General features: G+C 57.8%; 2 protein-coding genes across 3 annotated transcripts; one reads left to right on the forward strand and one right to left on the reverse strand.

Moving 5' to 3' along the window:
- Nucleotides 1-1,964: 1,964 nt before the first annotated feature.
- On the reverse strand, nt 1,965-3,663 carry IQCN (IQ motif containing N). The gene has a single exon (XM_065582487.1). The coding sequence runs from the start codon at nt 3,661-3,663 to the stop codon at nt 1,990-1,992; it is 1,674 nt and encodes a 557-aa protein (XP_065438559.1). The 3' UTR covers nt 1,965-1,989.
- Nucleotides 3,664-14,114: 10,451 nt separating this feature from the next.
- On the forward strand, nt 14,115-17,232 carry LOC101934397 (uncharacterized). 2 transcript variants are annotated; one of them, XM_005291114.4, is made up of 2 exons: nt 14,115-14,429; nt 14,931-17,232. In XM_005291114.4, exon 2 carries the CDS (start codon nt 15,034-15,036, stop codon nt 16,228-16,230), a length of 1,197 nt encoding a protein of 398 aa, XP_005291171.1. In that variant the 5' UTR covers nt 14,115-14,429; nt 14,931-15,033; the 3' UTR covers nt 16,231-17,232. The 2 variants fall into 2 exon arrangements, with proteins under 2 accessions (XP_005291171.1, XP_008163319.1); XM_008165097.4 differs by having other exon boundaries at nt 14,303-14,429; nt 14,934-17,232.
- Nucleotides 17,233-18,167: the final 935 nt, after the last annotated feature.

Raw genomic sequence — 18,167 nt, forward strand, 5'->3', positions numbered from 1 at the left:
GGATAGTCGCCGGGGCTGCAGCGAATGCCACAGATTTCACGGTGCCCTAGGTAGCTGCGTATGCCACAGGTGCCCTGCAGACAGACGCTGCGTCGCCGTTTCCAAGCAGGTCTCACAAGCAGCTGCGAATGCAAAACCAAAAAGGGCCCAATAAACTCGCCAGGGATGGTGGCTGGCGGTGCCGGTGGTGCCAGTGTCGGGCTAGCTGAGCAGCGTGGCCCCAGGCTCTCGTGTGCTGGACGGGGGGTGCCCAGGTGGGAAGGCTCAGACCTGGGGGGTCTCCATATTGGGGCACCATCCTGCCATTGATGGGCTTGGAGGGCGAGCGGCACCTTGCAGGATCAGGCCCTGTGTTTGTCTCTGAGCTGGGCAGAGGAAAGGGGCCTTTGAGCCACTCCGGTGTGTGGCCACGCCCCTTTCTGAGGGCAGCAGCCAATCACAGCCCAGCCAAGCTTGAGCGACCCAGCTGGGAAATGAACTCGCAGTGGTCGCCCCCTCCCCCACCCGTCCTGACCGTACCAGGAACGCGCCTTTTGGTCCAGGATCTGATGGGATTTGGCTTGGTGGGAGCAGGCACTGAGGAGGAGAGGCCTTGCTGCGTTCTACATGCCCTGGCTGGATCACTGCACGCTTCTGCAGCACCCGGTTAACCTGTGCAACTCCCTGCTGCAGGGTGCTGGTGAGGCAGGTGGCTCAGTGAGACTCTACGCCCTGATGCAGATGTTTATCTATGTACAAAAACCTTCTCCACTGGCCCCCACGCTCCAGGCCATAAAGGGAGCTAGGGCCAGGGAGGAAGTGCCCTTCCCACACCCCCAGGTAGATATGGCATAGTAACCTGCATTGCGGGGGCTTACATCTTCCTTGGAAGCCTCTGACATTGGTGCCGACTGTGAGATGATGGGGCGGGCGTGACAGCCCACCCCTCTGAACAGCCCTGCTCAGACAGGGTGTGTGTGTGGGGGGGACAGAGGCGCGGAGCTGGGCGCAGCTGCACACTCAATGCCCTGCAGCCCTGTCTCCTCACTAGCCCTATCAGGGGCCTCCCAGGGTACGTCCACACAGCAATTAACCACCGTGGCTGGCCTGCATCGGCCGCTGTCCGTCCACACGGGGCCCCAGAGCCCAGGCTTCAGCCAGCCCAGCCCCACTGGCTACACTGCAGTTCTATAGCCCCACAGCCCGAGCCCCGTGAGCTCGACAGCTGACACCGGCCAGGCATGGGTAGTTCATTGCAGTGTAGACAGACACTTCCCACCCCCCCGCCCCCGGCCACTGACGCAGCACTGCTCCAGCAGGGGAGATCCAGTGTGGGGGTGTGTGTGGGGGAAGTGGCTGGAGAGTGAGATAACCGAGAGTCCCGTCCCCCCCCCCCCGCCCAAGACACCAGCTAGCCAAGCCTTATGTGTGTGAGTGACATTTACCAGCACAGGACTCCTGGGTTCTGCCCCCAGCTCTGGGAGGGGAGTGGGGCTGGAGGGGAGAGGGGCTGGACATCAGGACTCCTGCATCCTAGTCCTGGTTCTGGGAGGGGAGTGAGTAGGGTGCAGGGGGACAGGGGGTGGAGGGGCTGGAGGGAAATCTGAAGTCCTGGGTTCTTCTGCCACAGATTTCCTGGGACAAGGTGGGTGAGGTAACATGAGGCGTCTCTCTCTCACCAACGGACATTGGTCCTATAAAAAATATCACCTCCCACACCTCGGCTCTGTAATATCTTGGGGCCGGCATGGCTACAACAACACTGCATCCAACTGATTTCCTGGGTGAGTCGCTCACCCGGCTCCGGGCCTCAGTTTCCCCCTGGGTGAATTGTGCCTGTGGGCTGGTAGCACTAGTCAGCTCCCTGGCTGGGGTGAGTGTCTGGCGCACTGGAGGAGCCGGCCAGCGGGTGTCGTTGGAAAAGCTGCAATTACTATAGCTTTATTGGGATTGGCAGGGTAACAAACCCATGCACCGCCCCCCTCCCTGCCCCACACGGGGCATCTTGGCCTAGCGGCACCGCACTGGCGGGCAGCTCCACACACTGTCCGACTCCTCCTCCGTCTCGCCCCCGCTCAGGATGCCTGCCGTGGAGAGGTAGGTCCTGGTCCGGTAACCCCGGAACGCCGACTGGATCCTGATGGCGGCCTCCTTCTGCTCACGCAGTGCCCGCCGCGCCTGGCAGCCCCGCCAGAAGGCCTGGATGCGTGTGGCTGCCCGCGCCAGCTGCCAGTACCGCTTCCTGGTCTTGAAGACCCGTCTCTCGACCTCGGGCTGGCTGGGCGCAGAGAGCCAGGCTGCGTCTGTGCCCGCGGTGGCCTGCTGGCGCTTGGAGCTCGGGGGGAAGCTGACAGAGGAGTGGTACATCTTGGCACGCAGGCCAGCCGTGCTGCCCCTGCCCCGCTCCCTGCACCGGGTTGCTGCCCGGGCCACACAGGGGCGACCCTTCTGTCCTTTCTCCCTGCCCTGATGCCACACTTTGGGGACAGCCCGATCTTCACCCCTGCTTGCTGGAGGGGTGACCGTCCAGTGACGGTGCCCTTTGTAGACTGCTCCCTCGGCTCTCTCCGTACGGTAGGCCCCGGCTTGTCGGGCCTGAGCGCTGCCATGCCCAGTGCCGTAGCACGCTTGCTCAGCAACAGCACTGTAGCCGGTGCCCTCCCTCCTGGCGCTGGGGTGGCCAGGTGCCGCCTGCCGGGGGAGACCCTGCATGTGGTAATAAGGCCCCTCCGAGCTGGTATCCGACTCGTAGTCCGTGCCCCTCCCCTCCCCCACCAGGACCCAGACCAGCGTGCTCCGCCCGCACTTGGAGCATTTCTTGAAGGCAGGGGGAGCCGTGCCCCTTCCCTGCGCCCGACCTGACAGCTTTGTCAGCTTCTCCCTGCCAGCCCTGCACTCCCCTGGCCGGCGAGCAGGGAAGCCGAGCGGCGTCTGGGCCCCCGCGAGGCCGTGTGTCCTGGACGCCAGGCTGGTGGGGGATGGGGCCTCCTGCGCCCCCGTCATGTAGTTGATGAGCCCTCGGTACGTCTTGCTGAAGAAGTCCCTCAGGCTGCTGGTGGGGTGGGGCGCGGCCCTGGCGTGGGCTAGCTTTTGCCTGGTCCGGTACCCCCTGTAGTGGGCTTGGATGGTGGTGGCGGCTCTGTGGCTCTCTGCTAATGCCTGGCGTGTCCGGTACCCCCTGTAGTGGGCTTGGATGATGGTGGCGGCCAAGTTCTGGTTGTATATCTCACACCGCACCCTGTAGCCCCGGTAGTGGGCCTGGATCACCACGGCAGCCTGCTCCTCCTCGAGCTCCGGCTCGGCCCAAACATGCTCCCTCCTGGCCGTGTAGCCCTGCTGGGCAGCCGCCCCCACCCTCTGGCTGGCCAGCCGCTCCCTGGCGAGGTATCCCCTCCAGACGGCTTGGATGGCGACGGCCGCGTGGTACTGAGCGCACAGCTGCTGCCTGGCCTGGTACCCGCGCCAGGCGGCCTGGATGACGGTGGCCGCTGCGTCCCGGAGCATGTCCAACTCGTCCACCAGGACGTCGTCGAAGGAGCTGGCCCGGTGCTTGCTGTGGAGCCGACTGGGGCTGAGTCTGCTTCTGGGCCGCCGCCGCCCCGCAGGGGTCAGCGCCTCAAAGCTCAGCTGGACGCGGCCATGCCACGGGCCTGGGGCCGAGGGGTACTGCGCAACGGCCTCCATGCTGTGGGGGCAAAGCCACCTGTCAGGCCTGACCCTGCCACTTCCCCCAGGACGGAGTCCCTGGGGCCACAGGGCCCTGCTTCACCTTTGCCTCTGCCGCGATGCCAGCAGCCCCCAGAGAGGACCGGGGCAGGCAGCTGGGTAGGACCATGGAGACTCCCCCGCCCGCCCGGGGTTTGTCACTTCCAATCCCCCGTTCGGCCCAGCCCTAGAGCGAGAGCCCTGGCTGCTTTGCCCAGCGCCATGGGGCCCCGGGGTGATGCCGCAGGAGACATAAATGATCATTAAGAGCAGGTGTCAGATGCATGTGTGATATGAGCCCCCCTCATGGGCAGCATTGTCAAGGCTGATGCACAAGGTCAGGGAGCGCCCTGAGCTCAATGCCATCCCGGGGAACCTCTCCCAGTGTCCTCCCCTTTGTGATCAGCTTGCCTCGGCTCAGCCCCGCCCGAGCAGCCTCCTCCCCAGAGCGCCCAGGGCTCCACCAGCCCCAGGGGAATGCAGCCACCGCTAGGTGGGGGCCACCCAGTGCCCCGCACAACGGTTCTAGTTCACTGACAGCTCAAACGGCGAGGCCTCAAGCAGTGATGGCGGGCAAGGACGTGTCTCCTGCCCCATCCCCCTTCTCCTGGTGCATGCCTGGGTCTCAGCCGGCTGTGGACAGTGGATGGGGGCTGGGGCAGCTAGCAGAGGTACTGAGAGGGCAGTAGCAGGGGCCAGGGAGTGCTGAGGGCAGGGGTGTTGGGGGAGAGGTATCTGGCAGATCCCATGCTTGTCGGACAAGGCACAGGCTAGTGGGGAGATGGCTGAAAGGAAGCGGTATGTTGTTAACCCGCGGAACTCACCACTGCAGGATATTAGCCTGGAAAGCTTTTTTAAAAGGCTCAGACAGAGCAACTTAGACCTGGGGACATGAGCTGCACTTCCACTCACTAGGACAGACAGAGGGTGTGATTCCTGGCCGCCAAACTGGGCTCCTACAGGTCCCCCCGGCAGAGATTAGGACATAACGCAGGCCAGCAGGGCTTGGTTCTGCTATAGTGTCCCAGCACGCTGCCGGCACCCCCAGACACACTGGGAATGGGGTGTGCGGGGCTGCTGCGCAGCGCTTGGATTGGTCTGGGTCACTCTCCTGCAACAAATTGACATCTCTGCGGGAGGGGGGGGCGGGAGGGGGGCGACTGGAGCATTAGAGACCAAACGAGGAGCCCAAGGCTGGCCATTAATTGGCGTTCACATGCCAGAGGGCCTGGTCCTGTCCAGCCCAGGGGTGGGGCATTGAGGGACTGGGACACTTGCAAAGGTGCAACATCAGGGGTGAAACAAAGCTTCACATTTCATGCAAAGGCAGGGTTCCAGCCAGGGTGCCAGGGGCTGGCGGGTGTGTGTGTGTGTGTGTGTGTGTGAGTGAGTGCCCAGCCCAGCCTGCCAGGGGCTGCGGGGGGCATGACCCAGCCCTGCAAAGCCCAGCCAGAAAGCCAGGTGCTCGGGTTGGGGGTAATCCATCCATGGAGGGGCTGGTCACGGTGCCAAGCTCTCGGGGCTGCGATGCCCACCCCTATTCCCAGGGAAAGCTACAGTCCTGAAGCCTACCTGCACCGGCACTGAAGTGGGGAGCTGGGAAGCCTGCTCCGGTGCCAGCTGGGGGGGCCTCCCAGCTCCCTGGTCTCCTGCCGCCACATGCCCAGGGAAGGCAGATGTCTCACTGTGTGATGTCATAGTGCCTCTGTTGCCATGGCCGGTGAGCTACCAGTCCAGCTGTGGGGGAGGGTTGTGCCCTGGCCCCGCCGTGTCCAGCCAGCAGTGCCAGCTGTTTGTGGTGGCACATCTGCACCAGACACCCCAGTCCAGGGGCAGGCACAGCCTGAGGCCCTGATGGACCCATACAGGGCTGGCGGAGGAGGGGGCCGACGCGCTCGCACAGCTTGGGGGCACGGGGTGCCCCGCCACGTCGCCTGCATCGGAACATGTGACGGCACCTGTGGCGTTGGCCTGATGATGATGTCATGGCACAGGTCCAGCAGTGCCAGGTTTTTTGGGGGTGGGTAATCCAGCCCTGATCTTTTTCACATAGGGCAATGACATGCCCCAGCTGCAGGAGGCGCTGTCTGTGGTGGGTGGCACTTGAGCTGAACGTCAAGCCAGAGGAAGCAGGCAGCTAGCGGGGCGGCAGGCAGGCTGGGCTGGGCTTTGCGCTGCAAACAGGGATTACAGCTCCCTTACTCCGCGCCCGCTCCCTGCAGCGTTAATGTAGCACCAAACCGCCCGGAGGGGCTGGCTCCTTGGCGCCCTCTGCCCGTGAGCCTCACACGTTTTCAGCCCCTGCTGGCTGACAAATGGCCTGGACCTAAACCCTCAGACACCCCCCGACTTTGGAAACACATCAGACGCGCGCGCCGGGGCGCTGCGGGAACCAGGGCCGGTGCCAGCCCATGGAGGGGGGCTGCACACAGGGCCGGCTCCAGGCACCAGCTTAAGAAGCAGGTGCTTGGGGCGGCCAAGGGAGAGGGGCGGCACCTGCGGCAATTCGGGGGCGGCAGGTCCCTCACTCCCTCTAGGATCCCCGATCGCGGCCTTTTTTTTTTTTTTTTGCTTGGGGCGGCAGAAATGCTGGAGCCGGCCCTGGCTACACACAACACATACTAATCATTAATAGCCCCCCACCTTGAGCTGCTTGGGGCCCTACACAAACACTGAGCCGGCTTATGCCTAGCGCCGGCTCTGGGGGGAGGAGCTGGGCTGTGATGCCCCATGGCCATGTCTATTGGCACGCTTCAGCAGCAGCACAGGTGATTAGTCAGGCATCAGTGTGACAGCAGAGGTGACTCAGCCAATCATCACCAGGCCCCGCCGGTTAATTTGCATGCTGCAGTCCCATTGGTGGTAATGAACGGGGGGTGTGAGGGCGGGGCGCCAGAAGGTCATGGGGACTGGCTCCGCGGCGCCGGACCCCATGCTCCTCGCCAGCCCACCGCTTCGTCCCCCTGGGCGGCAGCAGAAAGCGGAGAGAGGCAGGTGTCCTGCCTGCAGGTAGCTCCCTGAGCAGCATTGGCGACCAGCATGGCAGAGATGGTGACCCCGGTGGGACAGATGTCCTGCTGGCCTCCAAACTCCCAGGAGGGAATCTGCTGCGCTCACTGTGACGGGTTGGATCACAAAACCCCCACTTGGGAGCTGCCACCTGATGTGCCAAGACTACCTCTGCCCCTGCCTTCCTGCCCTGTCAGCTTAGGACTTCAGTGCCCTGCCTGGTTTGAGCCAGACTCGCTAGCCTGCTGCAAACCCAGGTCTGAATCACGTCCCCTAACAGCTGTAGGCTTACCTGAAAGCAGCTAACAGAGGTGTTCTTGTCTTCAACACTCAGATGCCCACCTCCCAGTGGGGTCTAAACCCAGATAAATCCGTTTTACCCTGCATAAAGCGTATACAGGGTAAACTCATAAATTGTTCGCCCTCTATAACACCGATAGATACAAAAGGGACAGGCGTGAACCGCACCAGATACATGCCTGTGCTCACGGCTCCATGAAGGAGTCGCCAACCGATATCCCCGGCGGGCCGCGGGGCCAAGGTGGAATACAGGCTGGCCCACCGGTCAGCGTGGGAGCTGTCAGGCAGGCAAGTGAATGGCAGGAACCAGGCGATAACTGTTTGCTCCCCTCGTAAATCTCCCTGACAGCCAGCACATGGGTTTTGCCAGTTCCCCAGGGAGCAGGGCACGAACGGGATGAGCAAAGGGCTGCAGAGAGGCTCTTCATCTCGCCGCCCAGCCTGTCAGCCTCCTCTTTCCAGCCCCCATTCTTCCTGAGGGGGCTTTCTGCTACGGGGGGTGGGGCCATGGTGCTCAGTGACTCATTACCAAACTGCAGGGGGGAGGTCCCATGGGACCAAAGGATGCAGGCCCTGAGAGCAGAACTCCTAGGTTCTATCTCCAGGTTTGGGCGGGGCCTGGGAATCAGGACTGTGAGGCTGGCAGACCAGGTGCCTGCTCATGCCAAGGTCCCCAAGTCTCAGCTGAACACTGACCAATACATGGCTGGATCCCGCCTGGCTCCCCTGCCTTGTGGGTCCTGTGCAAACAGGTGTTAGAATGAGAAGAATCTGTTTTGTGTTTAGTCTTTATGGAATGCTTGTGAGTTGCTGCTGGTATTAATCTCAGGCCTGGTCTACATTACAGAGTTAGATCAGCATAAGGCAGCCTACCCTGACCTAACTCTGTAAGTATCTACACTAAAACGCCACTCCCACCGATGTAACTCACCCACTACACCGAGGTGATAACTCCGCCTCCGCGAGCGGCGTATCACTTAGGTTGATGTAGTTAGGACGATGTAGTGTCAGTGTATGGTTACCTGCTTTAACTGAGTGTTGCTTACATCAACTGTTGCTGCCTTTCATAAACCATCCCACAATGCCCCACACTGGCAGTTAAATCAGTGCAAGCGTTCCTGGTGAGGACACGCACCACCGACACAGGAGCGTGGTGCGGACACATAAAACCGATTCAATTACCAATGGCTTTATGGCGAGGTAACTTGTGTTGACTTAATTTTGTAGTGTAGACTTGCCCTCACTTATGACATTGATATCCCATATTGTAAGGTTGCAATGTGAGGCTCTGTGACAGTAAATCACCAGGCAGGAGAGACATTAACTAGTGTGAGGTGCTGAGCTCCAACAGAAGGTATTATGCCCTGCATTGCCAGCAGATCGAGGGACGTGATCATTCCCCTCTATTTGACATTGGTGAGGCCTCATCTGGAGTACTGTGTCCAGTTTGGGGCCCCACACTACAAGAAGGATGTGGAAAAATTGGAGAGAGTCCAGCGGAGGGCAACAAAAATGATTAGGGGGCTGGAGCACATGACTTATGAGGAGAGGCTGAGGGAACTGGGATTGTTTAGTCTGCAGAAGAGAAGAATGAGGGGGGATTTGATAGCAGCCTTCAACTACCTGAAGGGGGGTTCCAAAGAGGATGGATCTAGACTGTTCTCAGTGGTGGCAGATGACAGAACAAGGAGTAATGCTCTCAAGTTGCAGTGGGGGAAGTTTAGGTTGGATATTAGGAAAACCTTTTTCACTAGGAGGGTGGTGAAGCACTGGAATGGGTTCCCTAGTGAGGTGGTGGAATTTCCTTCCTTAGAGGTTTTTAAGGCCCGGCTTGACAAAGCCCTGGCTGGGATGATTTAGTTGGGGTTGGTCCTGCTTTGAGCAGGGGGTTGGACTAGATGACCTCCTGAGGTCCCTTCCAACCCTGATATTCTATGAAAGGTCCATCGACACAGATGGACTATTGTGGGTTGATAAAGAAGGCAAAGGACTTTGTTGTTCTGCTTGCCCCCATGAAGATGAGTCATGAAAGTGGATTCCTCCCATCGGATGAGCTTGCAGCTCAGAGCACATGGCAGGTTGGGGATAATGCCCCCAAACAAAAGGAACTAGGTATCTCTATGCTGCTTGAGAGTGGGTGGGGGGGAAGAGGCAAAGATTTTCATAGAATCATAGGACTGGAAGGGACTCGAGAGGTCATCTAGTCCAGTCCCCTGCACTCATGGCAGGACTAAGTATTATCTAGACCATCCCTGACAGGTGTTTGTCCAACCTGCTCTTAAAAATCCCCAATGATGGAGATTCGACAACCTCCCTAGGCAATTTATTCCAGTGCTTAACCACCCTGACAGTTAGGAAGCTTTTCCTAAAGTTCAACCTAAATTGCCCTTGCTGCAATTTAAGCCCATTGCTTCTTGTCTTAGCCTCAGAAGTTAAGATCAATTTTTCTCCCTCCTCCGTGTAACAACCTTTTATGTACTTGAAAACTGTTATCATGTCCCCTCTCAGTCTTCTCTTCTCCAGACTAAACAAACCCAGTTTTTTTTCAATCTTCCCTCATAGCTCATGTTTTCTAGACTTTTAATAATTTTTGTTGCTCTTCTCTGGACTTTCTCCAATTTGTCCATCTCATTCCTGAAATGTGGCGCCCAGAACTGGACACAATACTCCAGTTGAGGCCTAATCAGCATAGAGTACAGCAGAAGAATTACTTCTCGTTTCTTGCTTACAACATTCCTGCTAATACACGCCAGAATTATGTTTGCTTTTTTTGCAACAGCATTACACTGTTGACTCTCATTTAGCTTGTGATCCACTACACCCCCAGATCCCTTTCTGCAGCACTCCATCCTAGGCCGTCATTTCCCATTTGCTATGTGCGTGTGATGTTCCCCTCTGGTGTTGTCTGAACCGGTGAACTCCTTGACTCTGGGATCCAGCCTTACCCTACTCTGCTGTGAGAACCCCCACTCCTGGGCTGTTCACGCACCACCTCTGGTATGTGAGCTGCTCCTTGGATTGTGTAACCCAATTACACTAGCCAATATCTCTGGTCCCAGACACAACCCTAGGAACTTCCATCTTGCAGTGTCCAGTTATGCCCGCTGGATGCTGCAAGCTTATATGAGTTTGTCAATTTAACGAAGAAATTGATATGCACCAGGCTTGTTATCCCAAGGGGAGACTCTGACACACTTCAAACCAAACGCACTGCTTCAGGTCGAATAAACAAACAGATTTATTAACTATAAAGATAGATTTTAAGTGATTATAAGTCAAAATATAACAAGTCAGATTTGCTCAAATGAAATAAAAGCAAAACGCATTCTAAGCTGATCTTACCACTTTCGGTGCCCTTACAAACGTAGATACTTCTCACCACAGCCTGGCTGATTGCTCTTCAGCCAGGCTCTCCCCTTTGATCAATGCTTCAGTTGCTTGGTGTGGTGTCTGTAGACATAGGTGCCGACTCAGTGAGTGCTTCGGGGCTGGAACACCCACGGGGAAAAATTAGTGTGTACTTTGCACCCACCGGCAGCTCTCCGTCCCAGCTCACCTCCGCCTCCTCCCCTGAGCGGGCCGCCGAGTCCTGCTTCTCCCCCGTCCCTCCCAGCACTTGCACCACGAAACAGCTGTTTCTCTTCTCTTGGAGAGTTTTTGCCTGGGTGTATTTTAAGCCACGATGATACATTTTCAGTCTCATAACTACATCCATTAAATTATAACCTATAACAATTACTATAACAACCATGCTCAGTGCATCATGAGCAACATGACAAACTTTGCATTGGATACCACACAATCATTTTATAAAGATGAACATAGGGAGTGTAGGGTGGTCCCCCAATGCACAGAGTGCAACCGATTGTTCCTTCCTAAATGGAGTACTTTGCATTTGTCCTTATTGAATTTCATCCTATTTACTTCAGACCATTTCTTCAGTTTGTCCAGACCAGTTTGAATTTTAATCGAATCCTCCAAAGCACTTGCAACCCCTCCCAGCTTGGGATCGTCCGCAAACTTTATAAGTGTCCTCTCTGTGCCATTAGCTAAATCATTGCTGAAGATATTGAACAGAACCGGATCCAGAACCGATCCCTGCGGGATCCCACTCGTTAGGCCCTTCCAGCATAACTGTGAACCTCAGATAATTGCTCTCTGGGAATGGTTTTCTAACCAGTTATGCACCCATCTTATAATAGCTCCATCTAGGTTGTATTTCCCTAGTTTGTTTATGAGAAGCTCATGTAAGATAGTATCCAAAGCCTTACTAAAGTAAAGAAATACCACATCAACCACTTCCCCCCAGCCACAAGGCTCGTTACCCTGTCACAGAAAGCTATCAGGTTGGTTTGACACAATTTGTTCTTGACAAACAAGCGATTCCCCAGCGGCTCACCCTGGGCTAGCCCTAAAGGACAACAACACTTGTTATTATAGACGCTTCTATTAACTTTTGAAATTCAAGCTTATAGCACATTTGTGTATCTATGGTTACCTGCTTTAACCTTGTAAATAACACTCTAATTTCCTTTTCTTAAATAATAAATCTTTATACAGATTTTTATAGGATTGGCTACAAGCGTTGTCTTTGGTGTGAGATCTATGGTGCAATTGACCTGGGGTAAGTGACTGGTCCTTTGGGACTGGGAGTAACCTGAATATTGCTGTGATTGGTGGTGTAAGAGACCATCTATCATAAAGGTAGGCTCACCGGGGTGGCACAATAGATTGGCGTATCCAACAGGACTGTCTGTGACTCCATGGTAAGGCTGTTATAGTGTGTGAGGAGTTCACACTTGATAACTGGTTGGTGAAATCGAAGAATAGAATTCACAATCAATTTGGGATTTGTGTCCCGGTTCCTAACAGTCTGCCCTGAGGTCGGGTCTCATGCGCTTGAGTCACTGCAGGCAGCGTTACAAGGACACCTGGGTTCTACTCCCATTTCTAGACGTCAAGGTGGTCTCGTGTTTGGAACCAGATTGCCAGGCGTCCGGTTTTCTACCAGAACACCCGGTCGAAACGGGACCCTGGCGACTCTGGTCAGCACTGCTGACTGGGCCGTTAAGAGTCCAGTTGGCGCAGGGCTGGCAGGCTCCCTACCCGGCTCCCAGGAAGCAGCTGGCATGTCCCTCCAGCTCCTAGGTATTGGGGCAGCCATGGGGGCTCTGCACGCTGCCCTCACCTGGAGCGCCGGCTCTGCAGCTCCCATTTTCTGGGAACTGCAGCCAATGGGAACTGTGGGGACGGCACCTGCGGCCAGGGGAAGTGCACAGAGCCGGAGGAACATGTCGCCGCTTCCCAGTAGCTGCCTGAGGTAAGCGTTGCCTCCCACATCCAAACTCCCTCCCAGAACCCACACCCCGCACTCCTGCCCACACTACAACCCCTGCCCCAGCCCCAGCCCTGAGCCCCCTCCCGCACTCAAAATCTTTCCTGGAGCCTGCACCCCAAACCCCCTCCCACACCCCAAACCCCTGTCCCAGGGCTGAGCCCCCTCCTGGAACCCAACCCCCTGCCTCAGCCAACACCCCGCATCCCCCCCACACCCCACCCCCTGCCCCAGCCCTGAGGCCCCTCCCGCACCCAAACTCCCTCCTGGAGCCCGTACCCCAAACCCCTACCTCAGTCCAGAGCCCCCTCCCACACCCAAACTCCCTCCCAGAGCCTGTACCCCTCACCCCCGCCTGAACCCCAAACCCTGCCCCAGCCCTGAGCCCCCTCCCGCAGCCAAACTCCTTCCTGGAACCTGTACCCCAAACCCCCTCCTGCACCCCACCCCCCTGTCCCAGGCCTGAGCCCCCTCCCACACCCCAAACCCCTGCCCCAGCCTGGGGAAAATGAGCGTTGGGGAGGGAGTGAGGGTGGGGGACAGCGAGCCACGGAGGGAGGGTAGGGTTACCATATTTCAGCAAGCAAAAAAGAGGACGGGAGGAGCCCCGCCCCTCCCACTTCCCGCCCCCCCAGAACCCCCAACCCTCCCCCCGTTCCTTGTCCCCTGACTGCCCCCTCCTGGGACCCCTGCCCCTAACTGCCCCCCAGGACTCCACTCCCTATCTAAGCCTCCCTGCCTCTTGTCCCCTGACTGCCCCAACCCTTATCCACACCCCCACCCCCAGACAGACCCCTGGGACTCCCACGCCCCATCCAACCACTCCCCACCCCCTGACAGCTCCCCCCAGAACTCCCAACCCATCTAAACCCCTCTGCTCCCTGTCCCCTGACTGCTCCGATCCCTCTCCCCACTCCTGCCCCCTGACAGCTCCCCCCCAGAACTCCCAGCCCCCCACCCCCCTGCTCCTTGTCCCCTGACTGCCCCCTCCTGGGACCCCTGCTCCTAACTGCCCTCCAGAACCCCACCCCCTACCTAAGACTCCCTGTTCCTTGTCCCCTAACTGCCCCCTCCTAAGACCCCCCCAACTGCCCCCCAGGACCCTACCCCCTACCTGTACCCTGACTGCCCAAAACTTTCTCCACTCCCCCCAAAAAGCCCCCCCATGAACTCCCGACCCCCCCTCCCCCATTTCTTGACTGCCCCCTCCAGAACCTCCCTGCCCCGTCTCCTGCCCCCTGGCCCCCTTACCCTGCTGCTCAGAACAGGGTGTTGGGCTCTGTGCCAGCCGAGCCGGACACGTGGCTGCGCTCCCCAGCACAACAAAACCCGGTCCCTGGCCCTGCACAACAAAACCCGGTCCCTGGCCCTGCACAGTGCTGCCGGACTGGGCTGCAAGGGAGCTGCCGGCTCAGAATGCAGGGCGGATCCGGCTCCTCTACAGCTGCTCCGGAGTCCAGCCTGGGACTTTCCTGCAGCCCTCCCAGCCGCTCGCTCTGCTCTGCCGGGGGAGGGGGGAAATCCCGGACATTTTGAGTGCTTTACAAATTCCCCCCGGACGCTATTTTTAGAACAAAAAGGAGGACATGTCCGGGTAAATCCGGACGAATGGTAACCCTAAGGGAGGGGGATGGAGTAAGTGGGGCGGGGCCTCAGAGAAAGGGCGGGGCAGGGGGGGGGCTCAGAAAAGGGGCGGGGCCTCGGGACAGGGGCGGGGCCTCAGAGAAGGGGCGGGGCACGGTGAGGGTGTTAGGTTCTGCAATTAGAAAGTTGGCCTTGGGGGCCGGGGGGGCACGGAGCTCGGGGCCCAGCCTGGGGATGTGCCTTGCGGAGGGGGGGGCACTGACCCGCCCCTCCCCGGGGAACTTGGCTCCCTCCGCGATGGGCGGGCGGTTCCGAGGCCCGCCAGCAGGGGGCGCGGGGAGCGCAGGAGGGACGCTCTGGCCTCACCTCTCCGCTGCTCCGGCCCCTGTCGCTGTTTGATGACGTCTACAGGGAGCGCGCCGCTGTGTGGGCTGGGCACCCGGAAGAGCCCGTAACAATGGGGGCAGCGAGGGGAGGAGCCGTTCAGAGCCCGGGGAGGGGGAGCTCCGGGGAGAAGGTAGGTGGGAGGGAGACAGGATTGTACGAAGGGTAGAGGAGGGGAGGGGCTGCTCTGGGGGGGGGGCTGAGGGAGGGGGAGGGGAGGGGCTGCTCTTTGGGGCTGAGGGAGGGGCTCCTCTGCGGGCCGGGGGGGGGGCTGGGGGAGGGGAGGGACTGCTCTTTGGGGCTGGGGGAGGGGAGGGGCTGCTCTGGGGGCTAAGGGAGGATGTTCTGGCGGGCTAAGGGAGGGGCTCTGCTGGGGGGGGGGTCTGCGCGCAGTACTGACGGGGTGTGTGTGTGGAGATGGCGGTGGTGGGAAAGTTGGGGGAGTAGGGTTGGGGGAGGGGAATGGGTAGCAATCCAGAGAGGAAGGTGAAAGGCAACAGGGAGGCCGTGGCCCCCCATCCCAGAGCGGATGGAGCCATCTGGCTGCAAGGCACCGGGTGCTGTGAAGTTTGGAGCGGGGGTTCGATGGGGATGTCTGGTCCATCCTGTGTAACAGGGTGTCATGCTCTCTCAGCAGGTCTCAGCCGGACATGCCTCCCTCCGACGTGTCTAGTTGAGCATCATTGCCACTGACCCTCTGCGTTGGGTGGGGCCTGGCCTGTGGTTGGCTGGGCACGATGCCTCGGAAAAGGAAACATTGTCAGCGTGCAGCCCCCCCTCAGCTGGCTGCGGTCACTGCTGTGGGAACCCCAGCTGTGGCCAGGGCTGGCTCAGGGTGTCGCATACAGCTGGGTCGCAGGACTAGGAGCCCAGCCTACTTTCCCTTCAGCTTCCTGCCGGTGGACTGTCAGCTCCATGTCTTCTCTTTCCTTTCGGAGGTGGAGAAGTGCACAGCTGCCTTGGTTTGTGAAGCCTGGAGCAAGCTGATCCGCACCCCCAGGCTCTGGAGGGTGGCTGACTTCATGAGACTGGGGGCCTTCCAGTCAGGCATGGATTTGGTGCTGGTTTCTGCCAGAGAATTTGAGAGATGGAAAGAGTGGGTCCACCAGTATGCCTATCACCTGACCTCTCGCAGCGCTAGCCTGCTAGTCCTCAGGGCCAGCTTTGATTTGGGTGACCAGAAGACCAAATGGGCTGACTTCCTTTCACGCTTCTTGGACAGTGTCCACTGTGGGGAGCTGCAGGAGCTGGAGCTCAACTGGACCTTGACTCACTTGGAACCACCAGACTTCTACCCGCCAGGCATCTGCAGTATGACTCAGGTCAGCCTGACCAAAATGGACCAGATCAGCAACTTCCAGACCCTCTTGGAGAAGTTTATCCAGAGATCTCCAAAGCTCACCAGGATGAAGCTGCCCTTTGACTGGTCTGCATATTCCGTTGCCATGCTGACCCAGTTCCAGCAGCTTCACACCTTGGAGTTGAAATACTTCTGGAGCTTCAAAGGGGTTTGCCCAGAAATCATGCAAGATCTCACCAAAGCCCTGCCCAACCTCAAAACTCTCATCCTTCATGTGCTGGTGCCAGTCAAAGACTTGGGCATCTCCTATTCTCTGGAATCCAGATCCCTGGAGTACTTGGATGTGTCCCAGAGCCGTGGCCTGGTGTTCTGTCACCTCGACCTGCCCTCCCTGAGGGTGCTGAGGATCAAGAAGACGGTTCGGGGCATCATCCTGAACCGGAGGACTAGGCTGGCCCTTCAGAGTCGCTGGTCCTGTCTGTACAGCTTGCTACGGAGTGGCACGCCCAACCTTCGGGTGTTCAACAACCAGGTGTTGCTGCCGCACTGGCGGGAGCAGACGTACAAGGAGCTGAATGCCTTGCTGCTGCAATCATGCTACTGTGTTCAGCACTCGGACACGTGGTTACTGTAAAGATTGATGGTGAAGGGAACAGACAGGAGAACCTGGTTCTCTTTTATCTAATGGTGTCACTGAAGGGGGTGTATAGCATGAAGAGACCATGTGTTGCCTTGGGAGCGTCCAGGTGGCCTGTGTGTCTCTGGGCCTACCATTTGTCAGGTTTCAGGAGAGGCTGCATCTGGGCTCAGTTTGCTCAAAATGGGAGGCTGACTGAGGGATGTTTAGAGAGAAGGACACTCTGTGTTTCTCTTCTACCAAGACAGTAAATGTTCTGTTCCCCACAGCTGGTCTCCGCTTTTCATTTATAAGTGCACTTTATGGCCCATAAGTGATGGCCTGTGTTCCTTACGTACCAGGACGGGCTCTGAGTACTGCACATAGTAAAATCACACCGTTGCAGCCAGACACGGGTGCCCTGGTTGTCTAAATGCGCTGATGCAGAAGTGAAGATAGAATTGGTAACCTTTTGAGCTCAGACCCCCACAAACCTCTGCCTGATGCATTCACAGGGTAGTTCCATGCTCTTAGCTGGACAGTGTTATCAGCTGGTTAGAGCAGGGGAGCTGGGCTTCCTGGGTTCTTTTCCAGTCACTATCATTATTTTTGGAAAGGATTAGACTCATTTTCAAAAGCAGCCTCTAATTTTGGCTGCCTGACTCGAGTTATCTTGCAAGTTGCGGGAGCGCAGCAGCTCTGAAAATCAGGACCAAGGGGTCTCAAGTTAGGAACCTCCGTTTTCCATCTTTGAAATGGGAATAAGCCTAACTTACCTCTCTGGGAAGGTGTGAGGCATTTAGACCCTTGGACTTAGGTGCTGCCAAAATGTAAAGTAGTATTGGAAAGTGGAGGAACATGGATGTTTGCCATTTCCCAGCCAGCAGAAGGCATCCCTTACTTTGTTATGCTGATATATAACCTGACTGATTCTTCAGACCATATCTGTTCTCAGCTGGTTCCTCTGACGCTGGTGGCCAAGTGCTGAGCTGACCCTAATAAAAATTTAACAGAGCCCCATCGCTGTCAGTCTGTTCTAACTCTGCACTGGGCCAGGAGTTCTTACTAATGGTTGAATCTGTTTCCTAGTAGCCTCTTCCTAGCCTGGAGGGAGCATATGTGTAATCCTGGCTTTGCAGCGGTGACGCTTCTTGTGGGACATGGTGTGGAAGACGACATGGCTTTGGGCTGGGGTCCGTTTCATAGGCTGCGATGAGGGGCCAGATCCAGAGTTATTCCTCTGAGGAGGGCATCTAGATGCATGTGGCGTTCAAACTGCACAAGTGGCTGGGGAAGAGGGAGCTTCGTTGTCAGATGCTGGCAGGGGTGATTCCCATGCGTGGTCTCTGCTGCTGTTGATTCTCTTTCCCTCAGGAGGCTTGAGCCAGAAGCCTCTGGCTCAACTGACCCAAGTAAGGGTTTGTCCAGCACCTAGTACACCGAGGTCCATGACTCGGGCTCCTAGGCTCTACAGCTAGACAACTAAATAATCCGGGTCCTACCCCACATCTGTTTGTACCTTCAGTGGAATGAGTGGGGCCCTCCTGCGTCTCCTGCCACTTTCTGATGCCTGAAAACTTGCTTTGCTTTTCCTGTCGCTCCCTCTCTCACAGCCTTTCTCCCCCAGGAGCTCTGCTTGTCTCTGTGCCAGCAGCACGTCAATCTCCATCCCCACAGGGGGTCCATGAGGATAACAGGGAGCACAGCAGCACATCTCCTTAGCAACACTGGCTGCCAGGAACACGTTACTCCTGTCCTCTGCTCACTGTGCTGGCTTCCCAAAGAACATCGAATCAAGTTCAAGGTCCTGATCCTCATTGTCCTAGCCTGGACCCAGGGTATCTAAAAGAACCTAAAGCTCCAGGATGCAGCTCCACTCCTCTGGCACCATGGGACTCTCAACAGTGAGGACAAAGCTCGTTTGTGCAGGAGACAGTCTCCTCAGGGATCACTCT

This window comes from Chrysemys picta, chromosome 2 (assembly GCF_011386835.1).
Source record: "Chrysemys picta bellii isolate R12L10 chromosome 2, ASM1138683v2, whole genome shotgun sequence".
Taxonomy (NCBI): Eukaryota; Metazoa; Chordata; order Testudines; family Emydidae; genus Chrysemys; species Chrysemys picta.